Here is a 21,471-nt window from a genome sequence, read left to right as displayed (position 1 = left end):
CTTTACAGATATGCGTTGAAATCTGTGTCTGGGCCTGTACTGCATTTAAAGTTTGAGTTAACCTTACTGTGGTCTTCCTCATTTATCATCAGGACTTCGACCTATGCATTAACTGCTACAACTCTAAGGGCCATGAGCACCAGATGGTGAAGTGGGGCCTGGGTTTAGACGACGACAGCAACGGCCAGGGTGGAGAGGCCTCCAAGAGCCCACAGGAGAGCCGACGTCTCAGCATCCAACGCTGCATCCAGTCCCTGGTGCACGCCTGCCAGTGCCGCAATGCCAACTGCTCTTTGCCCTCATGCCAGAAGATGAAGAGGGTGGTTCAGCACACCAAGGGCTGCAAGCGCAAGACCAATGGTGGCTGTCCTGTGTGCAAGCAGCTCATCGCTTTGTGTTGTTATCACGCCAAGCACTGTCAGGAGAACAAGTGTCCTGTTCCCTTCTGTCTCAACATCAAGCACAAACTCCGTCAGCAGCAGCTGCAGCACAGGCTCCAGCAGGCTCAAATGATGCGTCGCAGAATGGCCACCATGGCTGGCAGGGGTATACCCATGCCATCTCCACCTACCTCAGCTGCCCCCGACACCCCCAACTCTGTGCAACAACCTAATACTCCCCAGACCCCTCAGCCCATGTCCAACCAGCCCCAACAACAGCAGCCACCAAACCCTGCCAGTATTGCCCAGGGCTTCCCAAACAATGGCCGCAGCAGTCAACCCCCAACACCAGTGCCGCAGGGTAAACCAGGTCCTCAGTCATCTCCTCTCCATCAGCAGCAGTCACCTCTGCCTAACATGCCACACCAACAGCAACCTCAGACTCAGCCACCACCTCCACTGCCGCAGCAACAGCAGCAGCAGCAGCAGCCATTACTGGCAGCCCTGAAGGTGGCCAGACAGATCGAGATGGTAGCCAAGGCTAAGCAACAGCAGAATTACCCCATGAATGGGGTGCCTATGAACCACCCACGAATGATGGGACCCATGCAGGGCCAGATGCAGATGATGCAGGGGCCACGGGGCCCCCAAGTGATGCAGGCTATGCAGCAGGGCCAGTGGGCACCAGGGATGCAGAATCCAATGCAGAATCCACAGGCACATCAGCCACAGGTCCCTCCACAACAAGGCCCTATGGCCCCTCAGCAGGCTCAGGGAACCCCCATGCCCCAGCAAGGCCAGCTCATGCAGAGACCCATGATGCCCCAGCAACAGGGTCTCCAAATGCCTGGGGTTATGCCTTCCCAGGGGACCTCACAGCAGGGCATGACACCCCAGCAGCATAACATGCCACGGGGAATACCTGGCAACATTGCTCCGAGCGCCCTGCAGGAATTATTGCGCACCCTCAAATCTCCCAGCTCTCCTCAGCAGCAGCAGCAGGTCCTCAACATCCTGAAGTCTAACCCCCACCTCATGGCCGCTTTCATTAAACAGAGGACAGCCAAGTACCAGGCAAACCAGCCGCAGCAGCAGCAGCAGCAGACGCAGCAGCAGAACCCTCAGGCCATGCTGGGATCCCAGGCAGGAATGCAGGCCATTGCAGCAATGGCAAACCAGGTGCAGAGGCCAGGGATGGTGCCTCAGCAGCAACCTCCCCAGCAGGCAGGGTCCCAGGGAATGGCAACAATTGGTCCCCAAGGCCAGATGATGAATACTACTCAAAACGGCAATCCCCAACTCTACCGCAGACAGCAGATGCTCAGGATGCAGCAGATGCAGCAGCAGGGAGGCATGCCTCAGGGCCACGGTCAGTTCCCCCAGCAGCAGCCAGGGAGCTATTCTCAGCTCCGTATGCAGCAGCAAATGGCTATGCAAGGAGGTGGGGGGCCCATGGGACAGCTCCCTCCCACAACCCAAATGGGCCAACCAGGCATGGGCATGGATGGGCCCCAGAACCTCCTCCAGCAGCGCATACTGCAGCAGCAACAGCAGCAGCAGATGTTAAAGCAGCAGATGGGTTCTCCAGCGCAAGCTAACTCGATGAGTCCGCAACCTCACATGCTCCAAGGCCAAGCCCAGGGAGGAGCTCACTTACCTGGCCAGACAATGGCAAACGCCCTGGGAAACCAAGTACGCTCCCCAGCGCCAGTGCAATCGCCTCGTCCGCCCTCGCAGCAGCCCCCGCATTCAAGTCCCTCCCCACGGATACAGCCTCAGCCGTCACCTCAGCACAACGCCCTCCATTCCAGCTCTCCCCACCCCAGCCTGGGAGGACCCATGTCAGCCTCCATGGATCAGGGGCACATGGGAACACCGGAGCAGAGTGCCATGCTACCGCAGCTTAACACACCAAACAGAGGGTTGAGTAACGACATGGGTTTGGTGGGTGACACGACAGGAGACACGCTGGAGAAATTTGTTGAAGGATTGTAGCATTTTGTGACAGAGGAAAGGCCTTGTTCTGTTTTCAGCTGAGAAATTTTTGTACTTGCTGATGTTTAAAAAAAACAAAAACAAAAAAAAAAACTAACTAAAAGAAATTCAAACAAATGTGAGGCCTACAGACTGTGAACTTACTTTCCTTGAACCAAGGGGACTGCTTTTTCTTCCAACACACAGAGTGATTTAATAATTGCTGTTGAAAAGAAGACAACAAAGACACAAAGAATATATTTTTGGTTCAGATCAGTCGTGCAAGAATTTGCCCTGGTCATTGTGTTGTTTTTAATTTGTTTTTTCATTTGTTATGCTCTGGTATTGACTTTTGTAACAAAACTTCTCAAAACAAAAAATACTTCATTTTATTATTCTTTTTTTTTATTTTGTACCTTTGCAAATTAATATCGTATTTGTGTTGAGAAGACTGTAAAATTACTTGTCTGGGAATTTTTCGCCAGGTTTCACCTCTTGCTCAGTTTCTCGGTTCCTGGCTAATTTATTCTAATATGCCATTTTTCAAAAGGACTGCCTTTGGGAAAGCCTTAATTTCTTTCCTGTTTGCAGAGTCTATGGGAGATTAATGTATTTGTATAGATCTAGGAACTATTGCACACACCCAAACACAAAACGCAGGTGTAAAGTGCAACCTGCGTCGAAGCTTGTTAATGTTCACAGGTGCCGGAATGTTCTTTTTACTGGCTTGGACCCAGAAACTGTCTTGCAAATAATTGCTTTGTCTCTCCCTCAGACTGAAGAAATTCTCATTAAATCCTGAACCTCTTTTGCCTGTGGTGGGATCTGAACTTGTTTGACTGCTGATTTGTGTTCTGAGAGAGTTTTGTGCATCATTTTTCTCTCTTGCATTAAACTTGAATTGATTATGAACTGTTCTCTAATGTAAATCATGCAGCTAGACAGTACTGTAAATATGCAGAAAATAAGAATGAAATAACTGTACAAACTGGTTCAAATGGCTCATTTCGTACTTATATAACATATTGTTAAATAAACCTGTGTGCCACAGACTTTGCTTCCATATCTCCTGTTTGTAGAGAACTCTTGTTGTACGTACTATTACATCGCAAGTTATTTTATATCATTAATCTGCAGATTATAATTTTCTCAATTGCTAAATGCATCAGTTAATACATAAAACATGAATGAAAAGCGTCCGTTACAATGTCGTAGAGCCCAAGATGATATCTTCTTTTTGCTTTGGTTAAAATGACGAAAACCAAATGATTGTGTGTACTAGTCAAGTCAAGGAGAAGGTCAAACTTTTCCCATTTGGGAGCTGGACCCATCAAATTTTCTGCTTTGAAAATTACTCTAACGATTGGGTATTAATTTAGATGGACGATTTATCTGTAATTATCAACTAAAATTACTATTGTTAATGCTGGTCCCCTGAAACTCAATCGATCAATCTAGATCGCGACTTATCATTTTATTTTTTTTTGTTTCCTCTCATATCATAGCTAAGTAGTTACTACTTGATCGTGAAATTAAGAAGTGAGATTAACCCATGTCAGATAATTAAGGAGGCTAAGCAAAAAGGGAGTAGTTAGTAGGGATTTTAGTACATATGAACGAAATGAAACCGACTTTCCTTTCTCGTCAGGCGGTGATGTGGCGGTCGTGCTGACGTCATTACAAGGCGCAGGCTCGGGTCCTGTTTGTGCCACCGTCGTTGCGCGTGTGTCTCACGGTCAGTCGACCTGCCTTGTTCTGCTCGTAGCTCCCTGTCTGTCACCATGTCCCGTTGTCTTGCGCTGGCTCGGTTCGCTCTCGCTTCCTCTCAGCGGGCCAACTCACGGCTGATGTCATGTGCACGAGGACTGAGCAGCCGGACTGTCTCGCGCTCCGTCACTGGGGGTAAGTGAGTTAGCCTAACCGGCTAGCTGACAGCCTCAAGATCACAGTCGTGCAAGCTCTGCCGCAACTGAGTGCTTCCCCAGCCAGCCTGCCGTTCAGAAACACGAGCCGATGTGTTGGCCCGACAGCTCGCTTAGAACCCACATAACAGCTAGAGAGAGACGTAAATCAATGGGTTTCCTCACAGGACTCTCATCAGACTGACTGGCAATGTCAAATGTTTTTTTATTTTATATAACATATTAAGTTTATCATATGATATATAGTGTTATTAAATCAAAACAAAACAGATTGTTGCAATACGGTTGTGCAATTCATAAATGAACAATAGTCATGAATATGTGTTGCAAGAGTTACTGGTTGCTGTAATAACTTTTGTGAACTAACTTGTGAAAGGATCCTTTCTCTCAAACATGGCAAGAACAAAACAGGCATCCATTTTGTTTGCAGTCTCTCATTTTATATTACAGACGTTTGGGGTTTAGTTAAGCCTGCTTCTGTAAGGCATCAGGAATGTCAGTGCCACGGCTTCACTGTGAAGCAGATCCACCAGGTGACTTTTCCTTGTCATCAGACTTGCAGGTTGGGCAGCAGCAGAGGTGGAGCAGCCGGCCCACGGTGTGGAGCTCCCAGCGGCCGTGCCTCGGCTTCAGCCAGCAGTCTTACTACAGCACCCAGGAGGCGGAGAAAGAACCTGAAGAGGAGCCTCTGCACAACATCATCAGTGACACAGAGTCTGTGCAAGGTGCTGTTACAGACATAATCCTGTTTGAACGTCACACAGCCTCCCATTGGATAGATTTAAAGACGTGTTTCCTCCTCTGACTCATGCAGGTAGTTTGTCCAAGCATGAATTCCAGGCTGAGACAAAGAAACTGCTGGACATTGTTGCGAGGTCCTTGTACTCAGAGAAAGAGGTGAGAAGGTTTTTGTGTGCAGGAGAGAGAAGAGTCTGCAGCTTCACTGTACTGGCCTTTTGACTCGTAACTGTTCTCTGGTTGATTGGCTGGCTTTCCAACATCTCAACAGGTGTTCATCAGGGAGCTGATCTCCAACGGCAGTGACGCTCTGGAAAAACTGCGTCACAAACTGATCACAGCAGGTGGGGAAACGGCTCAGATGGAGATCCACCTGCAGACTGATGGCGCCAAGGGCACCTTCACCATTCAGGTATGACTGTGTAAGGTGTGCATGACTTAAGGACTTAAGGTTAAAGTTAAACGTAGGAAACAAAAAAAGCGGAAGAACAGACAGAAAGTTGGACACAAAATTGTAGAAAAAAAGAATCGCAACGTACAGTGGAGCAAATTTAAAAACAAACCAAAAAAGAAAACCAAACTAAGAAGCGGCTCATCACTTGTTTGGGGGTCCTGAGTGGACCAGCAGCGTCCTGGTCCCAGTAAAAACTTGAATGAAAGCCATAAACCGATATCATCATTGCTTCTTTCGTCGATCATCCCACAACGACTTCCTTCCCTCCGCGGTCACGCAGGATTTTCAATAGAAATGTACAAAACGTCCCAGTTTGTAAGAAGCGAGGAACGGCCAGGTTACTGCGGTGAAAAAGGGGACTTATGGTGGACTCTGCTCCTGCTCTGCTTTGAGATGGGTGAATATTACACAACAAGCTTTGATGGGTCGTTTGAGTTTCTTGGATTCTCTGCCCTCTTAACAGGACACAGGGGTCGGGATGAACCAGGAGGAGCTGGTGGCCAACCTGGGGACTATCGCCCGCTCCGGTTCAAAGGTGACCGTTTTGTATTTTCATCCACACACTCAACCAGCATGTTGATACACAATAAATAATCTTAAATATTTCATCCGTTTGTATAATTCTGTCGCTACAATTGTCTCTTCCCGTGCTGCAGGCGTTTCTGGACGCCCTGCAGAACCAGGCGGAGGCCAGCAGTACAATCATTGGTCAGTTCGGGGTGGGATTCTACTCCGCCTTTATGGTTTCCGACCGTGTCGACGTCTACTCCCGCTCCGCTGAGCCCGGCGCACCCGGATACAAGTGGTCCTCAGACGGGTGAGGGGTGGGGGATGGGCTGGGGATGAGAAATGAGAAATATCTTGTGATTCCAGTGCATAGGTACATCTGTGAAGTGACTATAACCAAATGTTGTCTTCCTCAGCTCCGGCGTGTTCGAGATCGCCGAAGCCACCGGCGTTCAGCAGGGAACAAAGATCGTGTTGCACCTCAAGGACGACTGCAAAGAATTTTCCTCTGAGGACAGAGTTAAAGGTATAACTGCCGGTGCCGCTTCAACTGTGGCGGCTACGACCGCACGCGTGATTGCGTCACTGCCTGCGATGACGAGCTGTTGTATCTCTTTCAGAGGTTGTAACGAAGTACAGCAACTTCGTCAGCTTCCCCATCTTCCTGAACGGACGGAGGCTCAACACTCTGCAGGTGAGCCTCTATGACTCTCGAAACATCACGGACGAACTCCCCTCTTGAGTTCCTTTTCGCAACACATTGTCACAATTTAGGTGGAATATTTTCAACATTTAGGATAAATTCCCCAACAAGTGACGTTCTAAACACTTCATTATTGCTAAAACTGTTCCCTTGTTGTGTGTGTAGGTGTAGGCTTTTTGACTTTGTTATGCAGTCTTTGAGTTGAAGAATAAATCTGGAGTATGCCATCACTGTAATAACATTACTTTGACCTTTTGTGGGATATTTTGGTCTCTCTTTGTCTCGCATCAGGCCTTGTGGATGATGGAGCCTAAGGAGATCAGTGACTGGCAGCACGAAGAGTTTTACCGCTACGTCGCCCAGTCCTACGACAAGCCCCGCTACACGCTTCACTACCGCGCCGACGCCCCGCTCAACATCCGAAGCATCTTTTACGTCCCTGACGCGGTGAGGAGCTCAGTGCTGGGTGTTTTTGGTTCAGGTGTGATGTGTTTTCATACACACACACACCTGGTGTTGACACTTCAAACTTTATTTAACTGAAGTTTTGGTGCCTGGCTCAAAACCAAAAGTTTCTTTTTGTATTTCCCCTGGTTGCCCAAGAAGATCACATTATGTAATTCTCTCCTCTAAAAAAAATATATATTTTTTTTGATGTGTCGACAGAAGCCGAGCATGTTCGATGTGAGCAGGGAGATGGGCTCCAGCGTGGCTCTGTACAGCAGGAAGGTCCTGATCCAGACCAAAGCGACTGACATTCTGCCCAAGTGGCTGCGCTTCCTTCGAGGTCTGGATGCTCCCGAGTGCCTCCGCCTGCTGTGTGTTGTTACTTTGAAGGGAACAATAGTGTTCATTTTTTAGTGCTGAGCTAAACATTGTGTGTGTGTGTGTGTGTGTAGGTGTGGTGGACAGCGAGGACATCCCATTGAATCTGAGCAGAGAGCTGCTGCAGGAGAGCGTCCTCATCAGGTACGACAGCCTCCAAAATGTACATTTCTAAGAATGTTTACAGTCTGTTTTCTCATTAAGTCACCATGCATTTCTCAAGTCTCTTGTCAGTACTCCATTAATGATCCACTGATTCATTTTTGCACTCTCTCCTTTGGCTTCAGGAAGCTCCGTGACGTTTTGCAGCAGAGGGTGATCCGCTTCCTGCTGGACCAGAGCAAGAAGGACCCCGAGAAGTACAGCAAGTTCTTTGAGGACTACGGCCTCTTCATGAGGGAGGGCATCGTCACCACCCAGGAACAAGATGTCAAGGTGACTCCTTCTCAATTTTCATAACAGTGTTAGAATGTTTGCTTTGTTGAAAGCAGCAGAAATATGGCACCTTGAGTGTGGCGTCACCCTTCGTGCTGTCTTCGTACAGGAGGATATTGCAAAGCTGCTGAGGTTCGAGTCCTCTGCTCTGCCGGTTGGCCAGCAGACCAGCCTGATGGAGTACGCCTCCCGCATGAAGGCCGGAACACGCAACATCTACTACCTGTGCGCCCCCAATCGCCATCTGGCAGAGCACTCCCCCTACTATGAGGCCATGAAACAGAAAGACATGGAGGTGAGAAGGGCGCTTACGATGACATCTGCAACCCTAAAAGAACCGAATCCAAGTCCAGTCAGAGGTTTGGATGGTCCTGGTCTGATTGCTTAGTCTGCATCCGAGTTCAAATGACAGCTTTCACATCAGTCTAAACAAACTAATTCAGTCGGGGATATTTTATACAAACTCCAAATTTTCTTTACAGAGAAAACCTGAGCTACTCAGAGCCGTGAACGTTTACGTCCTGTAATTGCTGTTGTCTGCAGTAGAAAAACTTCATGCGCGTCTCTGCAGGTGCTGTTCTGCTACGAGCAGTTCGATGAGCTCACCCTGCTCCACCTCCGTGAGTTTGACAAGAAGAAGCTGATCTCAGTTGAGACCGACATCGTGGTGGATCACTACAAGGAGGAGAAGTTTGAAGACAGCAAGCCCGGTCTGCTCCCCTCCCACCACACACACACACACACACACACACACACCCCTCTGCAGCCTGATCAGTGTGTCATGTCTGCACTGCTGACTCTCCTGTTTTATCTCCTCCTCCTCCTCCTCTTCAGCCTCGGAGCGTCTGACACAGGAGCAGGCCGACGACCTTATATCCTGGATGAAGAATGCTTTGGGCCCCCGAGTCGCCAACATTAAGGTAAAAATGATAATGAGATTAAGAATAATAAAAAATAATACATTTTATTTATGGGCACCTTTCTTGACTCAAGGTCACCGTACAGTTAAAAGCTACACAGTAAAATACAATGTAAAAAAAACCAATTAAGATATATAAACATTGGACAGTAGTGGCAATATGAACCGCCTGCGTCATCCGTACAGACATCTGTTCAGCCCCCTACGCTCATGGAGAGTAGGAAAGCCTGAAAAGATGAGTTTTGAGTTGGGATTTAAAATGTGGCAGTGAGTTGATGTTATGGAGGTCAGAGGGAAGTGACTTCCATAGTAAAGTAGTGAGGCGAGCAGAGGGGACAGTGACGAGGATCTGAGGGTGTGTGCAGATATGGAGATGTGGAGGAGGTTAGCGAGGTTATGAATGGCCTTGTACGCGAGTAATAATATTTTGGAATCGATGTGATACGTGATTGGAAGTTTAAACTGAACGGAACTTAAACTGAACTTTTAAACTGTTTAGTTTAAGGAAAGTGCAGGTGAACCCGGATTTTATTTCACAGAGGCAGTCGGTAAGGGATGAAGGAGGGAGGGTGGAGTCAGGTTTTGTGGAGATGTAGAGCTGGGTGTCATCCGAGTAGCAGTGAAAGTGTGTGTGGCATTTCTGGAAATGTGACCAATCTCAGCTTCGCAGGATGGTTTCTGGTTCTACTCAAGGCCTCAGTTTTCAGTCTTGAATTAACTGGGCTGAAAAACATCTTAAATGTCACTGTAATGCATGGTTTGTTTTTTTTTTTGTCCCCTCACATCTGTCCCCCAGCTGACTCCTCGGCTGGACACCCACCCAGCTATGATCACAGTGCTGGAGATGGGTGCTGCACGCCACTTCCTGCGCACCCAGCAGCTGGCCCGCACCGCTGAGGAGAGAGCTCAGATACTGCAGCCCACACTGGAGATCAATGCAGGGTGAGAGAGGAGTGTGTGTGTGTGTAATGGATTTTATTAGAATGACTGTTTAAGTTGATGTGCGTTTGTGTCCAGCTCTCACTCTAATTCTTTGTTGTTGTTGTTGTTTTTTTAAATCTGATAGACACGATCTGATCAAGAAGCTACAGGCACTGAAGGACTCAAACTCTGAACTGGCTGGACTGCTGCTGGAGCAGGTACTGTGGCTCAGATCAGTCAAAACTCCCTCCTTGTTTATTTGTTGTCTCTTTAAATTCAGGTTAAAGTTTTTTGTTTTTTTTTTTCCAGTTTTTGCACAGATGTTTCACATTAAAAGCATTTCTGCAGCTCGAACACATAATCCCTCCAGTTTATATTAGGCTTTTAATTTGAAACATCTGCAGGACGGTTTGAGCTATCAACAGCAGAAGAGGAGATTGAAACTAAGGGGTGAAAGAAAGCTTAGAAAGAGACAGTGTCTTTGTTGTTTAAAGTGCATCACGATTCATACATTTTTCTCTGTGTGTATTCTGCAGATCTATGACAACGCCATGATTGCAGCGGGCCTCAACGACGATCCCCGCCCGATGATTTCCCGTCTGAACGATCTGCTGACTAAAGCTCTGGAGAAGCACTGAGAGTCCCTCGCGGACATGAACGTTGCAGACTGAGTCACAGTGGGCCTATAGACTGAAGCTGAAGGGCCTACAGAGGTGGAGATCTGCAGTTTGGGAACAGAAGGACAGGTCTTTGTTCATCTGAAGCCATAAAATCACACGTCTTTCCCTCTCTGAACTACTTCATTCCCCCTCATGGAGAGCACACAAAGATTTAAGAAACTCAGATGGACTGAGGACTGCTGGAAGCTTCTCTGTAAACTCTTTTTGTTGAGCTGTGTTTCAAATGGTGTCGATACTCCGAGAATGTGTGCCATTAAGATGGCGGTCATTGAGGTTGTGGCTGACTTTCACGCTTTTTCATGTAAAAGTTCCCCATCTTGTTTTCAAGACCACACAAAAAAAAATACACTTTCAGGCTCAATGTCATCCACATCGGTGAATAATCTGAATGTGAAACCAGCCACAAACGAAGAGGAACAACAGGAAAAAGTGAGTGAGAAGCATAAAAAAAATATGGCCAAAATGTTCTCAAATACCAAGTGTAACCACAGCTAAAGACACATGAAGTCTTGTCTAAAGTGTGCTTTAGATCTTTGAAATGGACTGAAGAGACAGATCACAGTTCAGTTAGACTAAAAGGCCTCGGTGCTTAAAGAGGGATTTTATGTTCCACCTTCTGTTTGTAATTTCCCTTCAGAATTTCTCATCTTTTCATCCACATTATTTTTATAGTTTATAAGAAACTGAAAATCTGGACTGTGGGTCAAATCAGAAAAACTGTTTCATTATTTGTATCCTGTAGATGCTGCAAACATAACTTGTCAACTATCATATGTGAATTCTCAACAGGTTTCTTTGGTATTAAAGTAGCAGGTAACCTAAAACGCATCCAAAATACTGCATAAGCATTCATGGAGCTGTTTGTGTTCTGTGTGTATTACCAACAAGGTAAATAACCTCTTCTTGTGAAAATTAAAACCATGCAAATACCGAACTTCTTAAACAATTTTACTGCATTACAACACAACATCTCTGTTGTGTAGTAACATGAAAGAAGCGTCAACTTCAAGGTGATGTCCTCCAGTGTCCTCCAATGGCACACTGGGTACCGAGAGGCGGATGGGTTGCCGAGTTCAAGTGAAGTCATTCTCTGTGGTTTCCATGTTAGCGTCCCAGCGCTGTCCATCCATCTGAATCACAGTTTGACCCCGTCACACACCCTGCACAGGTTTCCTCGCTTCTGTGATCCATCCTGTTTCAGGTCTCACTCTCGTGACTGTCCGTCAAAATCAGCAAATCCCAGATGAGTGTCAGGACAGCTTGTCTATATTGGCCAGGAAACGTTGGGCCCACCATTCGTCCAGATCTATGGGGACAAAGTCTGGAAACAAAGGGAAGACAGGAATTAAAAAGATTAAAAGACTGTTGGTGTGAGGTCGTAAATGTTGCTGCAATATGTAATAATAATATTAATATTCTATGCTTGTCATTAACAGACACATTAAAGACATGAAAGGGCAAAATCAGTTACAAATAACTATTGGTTTTATGTTTTTATCAACCTAAAAGAACCATTTCTGTATTTTTTTTAACACTTTAATCTTTTTTGATTGTTACATTTTGACAGTTTTGATCGGAAGTCTTATTATGGTATTGCGTATAACGCGGCGCTAACTGGAACAAACGAGTATGTTTATCATAGGTTATCACTGCCCTCCAGCGGTCACAATGAAGAACTGCAACACAATGTTAAATTTGTGGCTACCAAACTCGTCTTCCATTTCTAATTTCAATCGTTAATACCCAAATGTAAAAGAACTCGGTACTACATCTGCAAACGATAGTATCATCAGTTTTGATGACAATTACGTTAATTAACAGCCAAACGCTTCCTCGTGTGGAGACCGCTGTAACTGCTAGCACCATCGATATTTTGACAAAAAAGAAGTCAAACTGAGGCGCAAACTAACAGAAATGGCCAATAATACATATTTGCTTTGACCTCTAACGGGGAAAAGTACAGAGAAAATCGACACGCAATAACATAACATAAATTAAGTCCAAACTTTTCAAGTGCGTAAGCCCTCTAGTGGTCGCACTGAGAAACTGCAACGCTGTCAAGTTGGTGAAAATGCAGCCGAAATGTTTCAAAATAAGGTGAACAGTAAATCATGAAACAGTAATGTTCATTGTTACGCAAAACACTAACATTATTAGTTTGAGCAAGACTGCTGACATTTGACTGACATCCCTGTATTTGACTTACTATAAAGCTAAAATTACAGAATGAATAAATGGATGACTGAATGAAGTGACACAAACTGGTCATTCAGTGTATTTGTCAGGCAGGTAAAAACGGATATCTTGAAACAACCGTTTGCCACATTGGGTTTGATTTCAGTGCTGGCTGTAGCATGATTTCAATTATTATACCACATGGGAATCACTTCTTGATTTTTCCCCCGAGCGCTCCATGTATTGTATGTTGTGTAATCTGAGCTGAAAAATTCCTATCAGCTTGGTTGGCAAAAAAGTATAAAACCTAACATAGTATTTCTAAAGTTGGTACATCTAATCTTGGGACCGGCCTGTGACCTCTGCTAACTTCCTTCCAGCTGGAAGGATCAGAAGCCGATTCGCTAATCCTTAGTTGGCTGGTTGTCATAAACCGATACAAACTACTGTTAAGGATACAAGCGGCTGCAGGCCTGTGAGCTGTTATCACAATGAGAATAAAACAGAACAAAAATAATAAGATGTCACCATAATTCAAATAACAATTGCAGGAAAGCCTTTGCCAAATCACAAATCCAGTACACCTTGCAATGAATGCCCTGAAAACGTGAGCGGCTTGATGGATGATGGGGTAGCATGAAGAGAAGGACGAGAAGCGGTACTCACTGTCCATTTGTGTGCTGGGAGTGGCTTCTTTATAGTGGACTGCTCCCTGGGCCTCCTCTGGCCCCTGCCTGGGCCCCTGCTCCTGCTGCAGCACCTCCTGCCAGGCTAAAAACACAATGACTCAGTAAACACTTCTACTCATCTGCTCATAAGCTTCTATGTAAAATGATTACATCAAAGTAGATCGAGACAATATTAATCAGCATGTATAGTATTTTTGACACTCTGTTATTCAGTAAACTCATTTTGGTAGGCTCCATGTTCTGAAATGTGAGAATTTCAGATTTTTTTTCTTGTCCTGATAGGATAGTTTTGGGGATTTACAGACAAGACAAAACATTTGAATGCATCATAGTGATGGAGCCGAACCAGGATTCAACTCCGATGCATTTGTGGTGGTGCTGGCTTCTTGTATTGTAAGAAAGTTACATCAGAATAATATTAATGATAATCTGAACCTAAAGGACACGCCATTAAGAATGCAACAAGTAGGAAACAGCGAATGTCCTCGTGTTTCCAAGTTAAAAAAGTCCTACACCCCAGTGTCACACCCACTGGGTCAAACGTAAAGTCCACAAGGGCAACTGCTTCAAAGGCCTGCCACTCCTGGCAAACGTTTGTATTTCAAATAACGCAGCATGCGGACTGCACACAGGAACTACGCCTGACTTTATCTCTGGTAGCTGCCTCTCAGTCATGACTTTCAGAAAACTTAAATAAGTTTGTAGCCTGTATTTCAGAGAAAAGAGAGTGAATCAACCCTAAACAGTGTGTGTGTGTGTGTGTGTGTGTGTGTGTGTGTGTGTGGTGGGGGGTGGGGGGGGGGGGTTGTCCTCTTTATGTCCTTGTCCACTTAACAACAAGGTCACTGAAGTTGTTTATGAGCTGCTGTGGCTGAGCTTCAATGCCAGCGACTAACAGGGCACACACAAAGTGAGCACAGCCAAAAGAAGACTGAATGAGCCCACGTAATGCGCAAAGAGAGACTTCAAGACCGGGCCGCCCCGTCAAGACCGATCCGGAGTCAACTACATCCTTCATCCTGTCAGATTCTTTGTCGCGTTCTCCTCAAAGCTCAAGCAACGACACTCAAAAATGCAGCCAACTCACGGCTGGTCACGAGGAGTGTGTTGTGTGGGTGTGAGAACATTTCTCTGCTAGGTGCCTATCATGGCTATCAGTGTCAGAGCAGCTGTGTGGGTGAGGCCTGAGGGGGGTGGAGGAAGAGGAGGAGGCTGGTTAGGAGTTTTTAACCACACGGCTGGCAGTAAAACAATGTTACTCACAAAACAGCTGGCTACGGATGGGTGTCTGGATACAGCCAGACAATGAAAAGCATTGTCTCTCATGTTTCCAGTCAGACAGTCCGTTCATTTCCTTACCTTCATAGACAAACTTGACGTTTTCCTCGTGCGCAGGAGTGAAGCTCTCTTCCTGCTGGTCGTCTGCAGGGAGTGTCGGTGCAGGGTGATGGTACTTCTTACCATTGAGACGGTTGAAAACTATCTTGGGTGCAGGGAGGCTGACGGGTATAAGAAGAAAAGAAAACAGCAAGTCACAAATCAGTCCCATGTTTCCCAAAGCGTCCGCCGTTTGGGCCAAAACTCAGACTGCAACAGCTGAATGAAGGCCCATGTGCCACCTCGCCTTCCCACAAGGTCACGACTTGAATTCAAAGGCGTGAAAACAGCCCAGCAGGGCAGAGGGAGCCTTTGGGGGAAGCCACCTGCACCGATGGCCAAACCTTGGCCAACCCAAGCCAAGTTAGTGTGATCTCAGAATGAAAAAAGCATCACACACACAGAGAACACTTACACAGGCGAAGTCCAGGACGTTTGCTTATGCTTGAAGTCGTTGATTTTGTTGTCAAGCTGCTGAGTTGGCCCTAAAAATAAGAGGAGCGTTCACATGTTGTTTGAATACAAACACTGGTGGATCTCTGGAAGAGTGTGTGTGTGTGTCTGAGAGAGAGTGTGTGTGTGTGTATTCTCACCTGTCCGTCGCTGGGTGACCAGTTTGCTTGGTCCTCTTGTAATTGTGTACATCATGCGCACGAAAAGCCGCCTGTAAACTTTGAGTTTGGCACTTTCGGGCGGTAAGTCCAGCCGGAGCAGCAGAAGCATGTGGTGCGGGCCTACTTGGAAAGGCAACACATTCCCCACTCAAAGGTGTGCGGCAAAAAAAAATCGTGCGAAATGTTGTCAGCCGCAGAGAGTCGGTTTGAAGCCGACGCAGAGCCGCCGAGCTCACAAGAGGCACGTGCAACCTAACCTCTCAGAGAGCCGTGAACCGTGCGCCGCGCTCCTCCTCCTCCTCCTCCTCCTCCTCTCCGCGTAAAACCAAGCAGCCGGGGCACATCCCCCCTCCCTCCTTTTCACCTGCCTTTTCTGCTGCTGGGTCGAGACAGTTGCTGAGGTGTCCTGCACTGCCACAATGTCACATAACCTGTACAGGCGGCCGTCATTCATAAGACATCGCACGCACGCCGTCAAAGCGCACCACTTCTCCACGTCCCCACACGCCTCCCTCGGCGCTTTAAAGAGACAGCGTCCCGGCACAGGAAGAGACCGGTGACAACCGAGGGGCTCAAAGACCACTGAGGTCCCTGGACCGTGAAGGATTTGAGTGATCATTATTATTATTCGTATTATTCCCCTATTAAAAAGGAATAATTAAAGCAAATTATTACAGAAATGTTCAGTGAAGTTTGACCTGTTTGACCCCCTCATACTTAATGTTAGTTTAATGTGACCTAACCTAAACTAATAAAATGTCCCTCGGATGAGTTCAGCCTGTGTTGAATGAGAATTTATGTAGTGAGAGTCTTCAGTCTGTGCCTGCATGAGGCCCATATGATCCCAACGTCTCTGTTTATACAACACACACACACACACAAAAGCCAGTTGGTGGCCATAAACAAACTGAAAACTGTCATTTCCTAATACTTAAAAAAATTTATTAGCTTACAATTTTCACTTAAAAGATAATATTGACTCATATCAGTTTGGCAAACTGGATTTACATTGTAAAGATTTATTTCAGCCCGTATTGACGACCCTGTCGGTCCTGTTATCCTTAACACTGAAAGAAAAGAGACATTTTCCCAAATCTCAGTTAACCTTCTTAAAGCTGATTCTGTCCTTCTCCATAGTCAGTCATCTTTACATGTGTTCAGACAAAAATAATTAAGTTACATTAAAATAAGATGAAGGGTGACGAATGATGAATTAGTAAGTTATATTCCTCCGATTATGTAGGTAGATCACCTTTTCAGACACTATAACTGAAAAGTTCATTAATTAATTAAGTTAATAAATGGAATAAATTACAGGTTTTACAAATATTTTCATAGGTGGGTGGTATTTTTAATTAAATTCTTCTGTCTACAGCCATGTGCACAAACACGGTTGTCCTTATCTGTTGACTCATAAAGATTGTGTTACAGAAATTTGAAATCGGTCTCGAATAACAAACCCTGAACACCTGCTCAGGTTCAGTGGTGCATTCACTGTCCCTCCTCTGGAGTCTGGAGGACGCAGGCAGATATTAATATCTTATCTTATTAGTATCGTGTGAGTGTGTGTATTTGTATAACTTACTGACAGAAGGCAGGCGCCTCTATGATCATCACGTCAAACTGGAGAAAGCTAACAAGAGATCCGTCCATTTTTCTACAAACGTCACAATAGCAGGCACTGATAAGCTGCTCGTGTGTCTAACGTTGCGGCCACTGATGTCTCATCGAAGGTGCATCAAAGCTTCAGAAAGATCAGCGCAGAAGGTAGAAAAGATCTTGAAAGTGGTGTAATCCTAATCCCTGGTCCAGGAGAACTGGAGGTATTGCTGCTGGTAGTAGGATGTGAATCCTGAAGTGTACAGCTGAATCTTCATGGTGTCATGTGTTGGATTTAAAGGAAAATGACCCGTATGCCAGCTACAGGTGTACGTGTTCTCACCTTAAATAAGTTTTTCTATGACGCCTGGGTTGTTTGCTTGCCACTACAGATTTAGTTAGCACCAAAGTTCTAGCTTCTACCTTCTAATTAACTTCATCTACGTATTTAAGGATTTTATGTTCTTTGAAAGGACATGGAACTGAGAAATGTGGTAACTGCAGTAATTATCTTTCGTCTCACCATTTGTTCATCAGGAAGCTGTAAAAACTGTGTGTGTTCATTCAGTCATAAGAATCACAGTCTTCCAGCAGACTGTCGGTGATGTAGCCAATCTTCAGCAGGTTTTGGTAGTAGACTTTCTCCACAGCCGTGTTAACGGTCCAGCCCAACACCTCCACGCCTCGCTCTGCCCAGTACTGAATGTAGTCCCTGAGTGAGAGGAGGAAGGAAATACAATACAGCTCAGTCAATAAGGAACAAGACCCACAGCCAGACGAACATTTTTGGTTGCAGACAATTCTGTGACCCTTCAGATTCATGTTGGGAGCCGTTGAGAGGTTTTGCAACTTTGCGGCTCTAAAGGTTTCAGCAATGTGCTGAAACACGTGTTGCTGCTTGGGAGGCAGTTTTGTATTTTGCCGTCGTTTCAAGCTTTTACTCAGGCAACAACAAGCATCGTTTCACAACAAAATAATCATGAATGAAACACATGCTGCCTTGTGAGTGTAAAACATACAATACAGTGACCTTAATGTCGCCTAAGCCCAGCGAACTACACACAGCTCTGTGGTCAATCAGAATGATTACAGAATTTAATTTCACCTACAGCGAGATAAAGTCTTTATGCACAAGGATGGCGGATACGCCACAGAGCTTCCACAGAATGTGGTGGTGGGCCCAGTCCAGCAAGACATCCAGAACCCCCGTCCACATCTGACCCCATGTCGACAGGGTCCGAGGAGTGCCATCGCTGAAGCGGCTCAGTCTCCACGGCCTGTGTTTGAGAGCCGTGACCACGTTGGGGTCAGTCTGACGCATCTGTGGACCAGACAACAGGTTACTGTCTCTCCAGTTAGAAACTCAGTCCATCCATCCATCCATTTTCTATACCACTTATCCGTCAGGGTCGCGGGGGAGCTGGAGCCTATCCCAGCTGACTACGGGCGAGAGGCGGGATACACCCTGGACTGGTCGCCAGTCAATCGCAGGGCCAACACACAAAGACAGACAACCACACACTCTCACACTCACACCTAGGGGCAATTTAGAGTAGCCAATTAACCTAATGTGCATGTTTTTGGTATTGTGGGAGGAAGCCGGAGTACCTGGAGAAAACCCACGCAGGCACAGGGAGAACATGCAAACTCCGCATATAGAAACTCAGTCACACACACACACACACACATATATATATATATATATATATATATTTTACCTTGTAAATGACTTTGGGTTCAAAGGAGGAGACAATGCTGGAGTTGTAAAGGACAGGGAACTTCTTGTATATCTCATGAAGCACAAAAGCAGCCTGGAGGGAGGAAAACTTATTCCATTAAAACAGGAGATTTCATTTCACTTAACTATCTGATAATAAACAGGCTTCATTCAAGATATTACTGAAATATTAGAGAGTGAACTACTGCACTAAGCGTTTCTGCAGGTCACAGCCGGCTAACATCATTATTCCAACAGTGCATGTGTCAGTGGTGTGAGAAAAAGCCTTTTTGAACGTCAGGTCATGTCAGTGTATTCAGCACCTTATCAGGCTGCCCTTTGACGTCAAAGAAGATGGTCAGCTGGAGTCTGATGCATTCCTCCACTGCCTCCTGCAGAGACGGGACCTTCTCTCCACTGAATTTGTCCCTGCAAGTGAAAGAAACTGCTACAGGGTTTTTAAGGCAAAACTGAGGTAACGTTCCTGTGATATAACACTTTTATGCTCTGGATCTGTTTGTCTTGCTCCCGTATTTTAAGTCCTAAAATTTCCAATCAAGAACATACTTATTCCCAACACACTGCGCTTAGTTTTTATTATTATTATTATTATTATTATTGAAGCACTGAATCACTTGGCTAAAATGAGGGCTCAATAGGGAGCGTACTTCAGCCTGTGACGAACAGAAGCATCCAGTCTTCTAAGATGGACAAACTGCATCTTGCCGACTGGTCCTGAGCCGTTGGTGGTGCGGTCCAGCGTCTCATCGTGCATCAGTACGGGCACTCCATCAGCTGTGAAACTCAGGTCCAGCTCCACTCCATTTGCCCCATTCCTACTGGCCTAAAGCAGAAGATCAAGGGGGTGGGGCAGAAACTTACTGACAGGCGGCAAATTGTTCAACAGGAGAAAATGAGCCCACATGCATAAGACATTGTGAGTCGCTGCTATTATTTAACAGTGAGGAGATAACCTCTCTGCGGACAGAGTGTCTGTTCTCCAGTGCTACAGACACATTTTAAATACACTATGTGTAACATGAAAGATGAAGGGTAGAGACAACCAATGCATTATCATTCAATCATTTGGTGTGTTGATTTTGAGTTGTTTCTAGGCCACACGGAGTTAACCAACTGAAAGCAAGCGGCTCCAATTTTACACACAGTTTGAGCCTTTTAAAGAAAAAAGAAATCTTAACAACATGGACTCCTGCCCATGTGTGACTGGCAGTCACTGGTACTGGACCAGCGTTGGCGTATTACACGAGACAAACTGACTGGTGACTCAGCCTCAAGGTGTGTATTTTTGTATTCATGTGTCGTTTTTAATGTTTGCTGTTGAAAATGTTGAGCTCGGAAGTCAAGTCAAATTTCCTCATGGAAAGATTAAAGTATCTGTCTGTCTATCTTATTCTATTCCTGATATACTCAGTCGTATACATAATCATCTAAAATTGGCTTCACATTGATGATTTGACTTTTACTTATGATGGGAGCACTTTTAGACTGTTTTATTGCTACCTTTATCCAAATGAAGGATGTAAGTAGATCCTCCGCCACCTTTAGCTGGAAATAAAGGACTGAGTGACTGAGGCTGAAAAATCCACCACATTTTGCACAGATATTGGTCTTAGCCAGTGATCTGTAATACCAAAGGTAAGGCTCAGCACCAGCAGTACAGGAAGGGGCTGAACAAAAGCATCTTAGAATAAAAGCAACTCATCCAGGTGTGAGGGAACTGGGCAGGTGACAGGTATGATCAGGAGGATTTTTGGTAAGAGCACGATGACTAATGTGCATGATAGATGGTGCAAACACAGCTAACCTTCAATGGGCCTGTGTAAAAAAAAAAAAAATACAGAAACAGCGAGGAGATGATTTAAAATTCCACGAGTGACTGCAGATTATCATGAAGATTCATTCATTTTTCAAGGCCGCTGACAAATGCCCTGTTAGCTTCTGACCATTCAGGATGTTGGCTCCGCTTTCACTGCAAAATCACTGGGAAGTCACGACATGCAACGCTTCAGCCATTACTGCTATCAGTGTAGTTATTATCACGCCAGAAACCTTCCTAATATCCCTTTAAGGACTCCTTTGAACCCGCAGTGGTCTAGAGTCCTACAGACATGAAGTAATCATTTCTACATTGCATTTTGGCTCCACGGTGCACATCTCAGTATTTTCATCTGGCCAGATGTCTGATGCCTGCATGTCACCTCTCTGATCGCTGCCAAGGTGTTCTCGGGAGCGTCGTGGCTACCTCCGCGGTGCGCCACCACCGGGACGCCGCCTGACGGAGTCCTGGGCCGAAGGACGCGGCCGGCCTGCTCCACCGGCACCGGAGAAAACCGGAACATCACCATGAAGACGTAGAGGAATGCGGTGAGGAGGGAGGCCCCCGTGGCGCTCCTCGTCCCCAACATCACCAGCAGAAAGACCGACGAGAAACACACCACCTCATCTCCGATCTGCAGCATGATGAACGCAGGACGGGATGCTTGTGTCGCGATCGGACCGGAGGACGAATGAATCGTTTAGATTAAAGACGCCATGGACGGAGATCAGCCGTCAGCAGGCGGGTGACTGGACTACCATGGTGGAGGGTCAGACACACGCAACGCGACCGTGAAGCAGCCTCACTTCGTGACTGTGCAGAGGGTGGATGGGAGGCTGGAGGAGAGGCAGCGTCCCCGCTATATCGTCAATGTCAAGTTGGAGTGTATAAACATGAAAATAAACAGCATCAAGATAAAAATGAAAACATCCAGCATACTCACATTTGTTAAAATACAGCTTATAGACGTGCTTTAGGACAACATTGCTGTCTTGGTTGTCAGTT

At 46.0% G+C, this 21,471-nt stretch overlaps 4 protein-coding genes across 7 annotated transcripts in view; 2 read left to right on the top strand and 2 right to left on the bottom strand.

The window, feature by feature from the left end:
• The window catches only part of crebbpb (CREB binding protein b), a 31,280-nt gene extending 27,874 nt beyond the window's left edge, over positions 1-3,406 (top strand). For all 4 annotated transcript variants that reach the window (XM_046416140.1, XM_046416138.1, XM_046416139.1 and 1 more), the window contains exon 31: positions 93-3,406. In XM_046416140.1, the coding sequence (XP_046272096.1) occupies positions 93-2,375 (2,283 nt within the window). In that variant the 3' untranslated portion in view covers positions 2,376-3,406. The remainder of the gene's footprint in view (positions 1-92) is intronic.
• A 607-nt stretch (positions 3,407-4,013) lies between these two features.
• trap1 (TNF receptor-associated protein 1) lies at positions 4,014-11,306 on the top strand. The gene is made up of 18 exons (XM_046415571.1): positions 4,014-4,256; positions 4,831-5,001; positions 5,091-5,173; positions 5,286-5,426; positions 5,932-6,003; positions 6,125-6,285; positions 6,392-6,501; positions 6,596-6,669; positions 6,970-7,125; positions 7,345-7,465; positions 7,578-7,647; positions 7,791-7,938; positions 8,048-8,233; positions 8,510-8,648; positions 8,773-8,858; positions 9,654-9,799; positions 9,924-9,996; positions 10,315-11,306. The coding sequence occupies exons 1-18, from the start codon at positions 4,136-4,138 to the stop codon at positions 10,414-10,416; spliced, it is 2,160 nt and encodes a 719-aa protein (XP_046271527.1). The 5' UTR covers positions 4,014-4,135; the 3' UTR covers positions 10,417-11,306.
• A 79-nt stretch (positions 11,307-11,385) lies between these two features.
• Positions 11,386-15,798, bottom strand: LOC124073402 (MAPK regulated corepressor interacting protein 2-like). The gene is made up of 5 exons (XM_046415573.1): positions 15,293-15,798; positions 15,115-15,184; positions 14,682-14,821; positions 13,300-13,404; positions 11,386-11,779 (listed from the first exon to the last, which is right to left on the bottom strand). The coding sequence occupies exons 1-5, from the start codon at positions 15,420-15,422 to the stop codon at positions 11,709-11,711; spliced, it is 516 nt and encodes a 171-aa protein (XP_046271529.1). The 5' UTR covers positions 15,423-15,798; the 3' UTR covers positions 11,386-11,708.
• Positions 15,799-16,031: 233 nt separating this feature from the next.
• LOC124073440 (glycerophosphodiester phosphodiesterase 1-like) lies at positions 16,032-21,374 on the bottom strand. The gene is made up of 6 exons (XM_046415653.1): positions 20,849-21,374; positions 19,298-19,473; positions 18,953-19,058; positions 18,631-18,723; positions 18,022-18,233; positions 16,032-17,624 (listed from the first exon to the last, which is right to left on the bottom strand). Exons 1-6 carry the CDS (start codon positions 21,107-21,109, stop codon positions 17,477-17,479), a joined length of 996 nt encoding a protein of 331 aa, XP_046271609.1. The 5' UTR covers positions 21,110-21,374; the 3' UTR covers positions 16,032-17,476.
• Positions 21,375-21,471: the final 97 nt, after the last annotated feature.

This window comes from Scatophagus argus, chromosome 16 (genome assembly GCF_020382885.2).
Source record: "Scatophagus argus isolate fScaArg1 chromosome 16, fScaArg1.pri, whole genome shotgun sequence".
Lineage (NCBI taxonomy): Eukaryota > Metazoa > Chordata > Actinopteri > Scatophagidae > Scatophagus > Scatophagus argus.
This window is presented reverse-complemented; position numbering and strand designations above follow the sequence as displayed.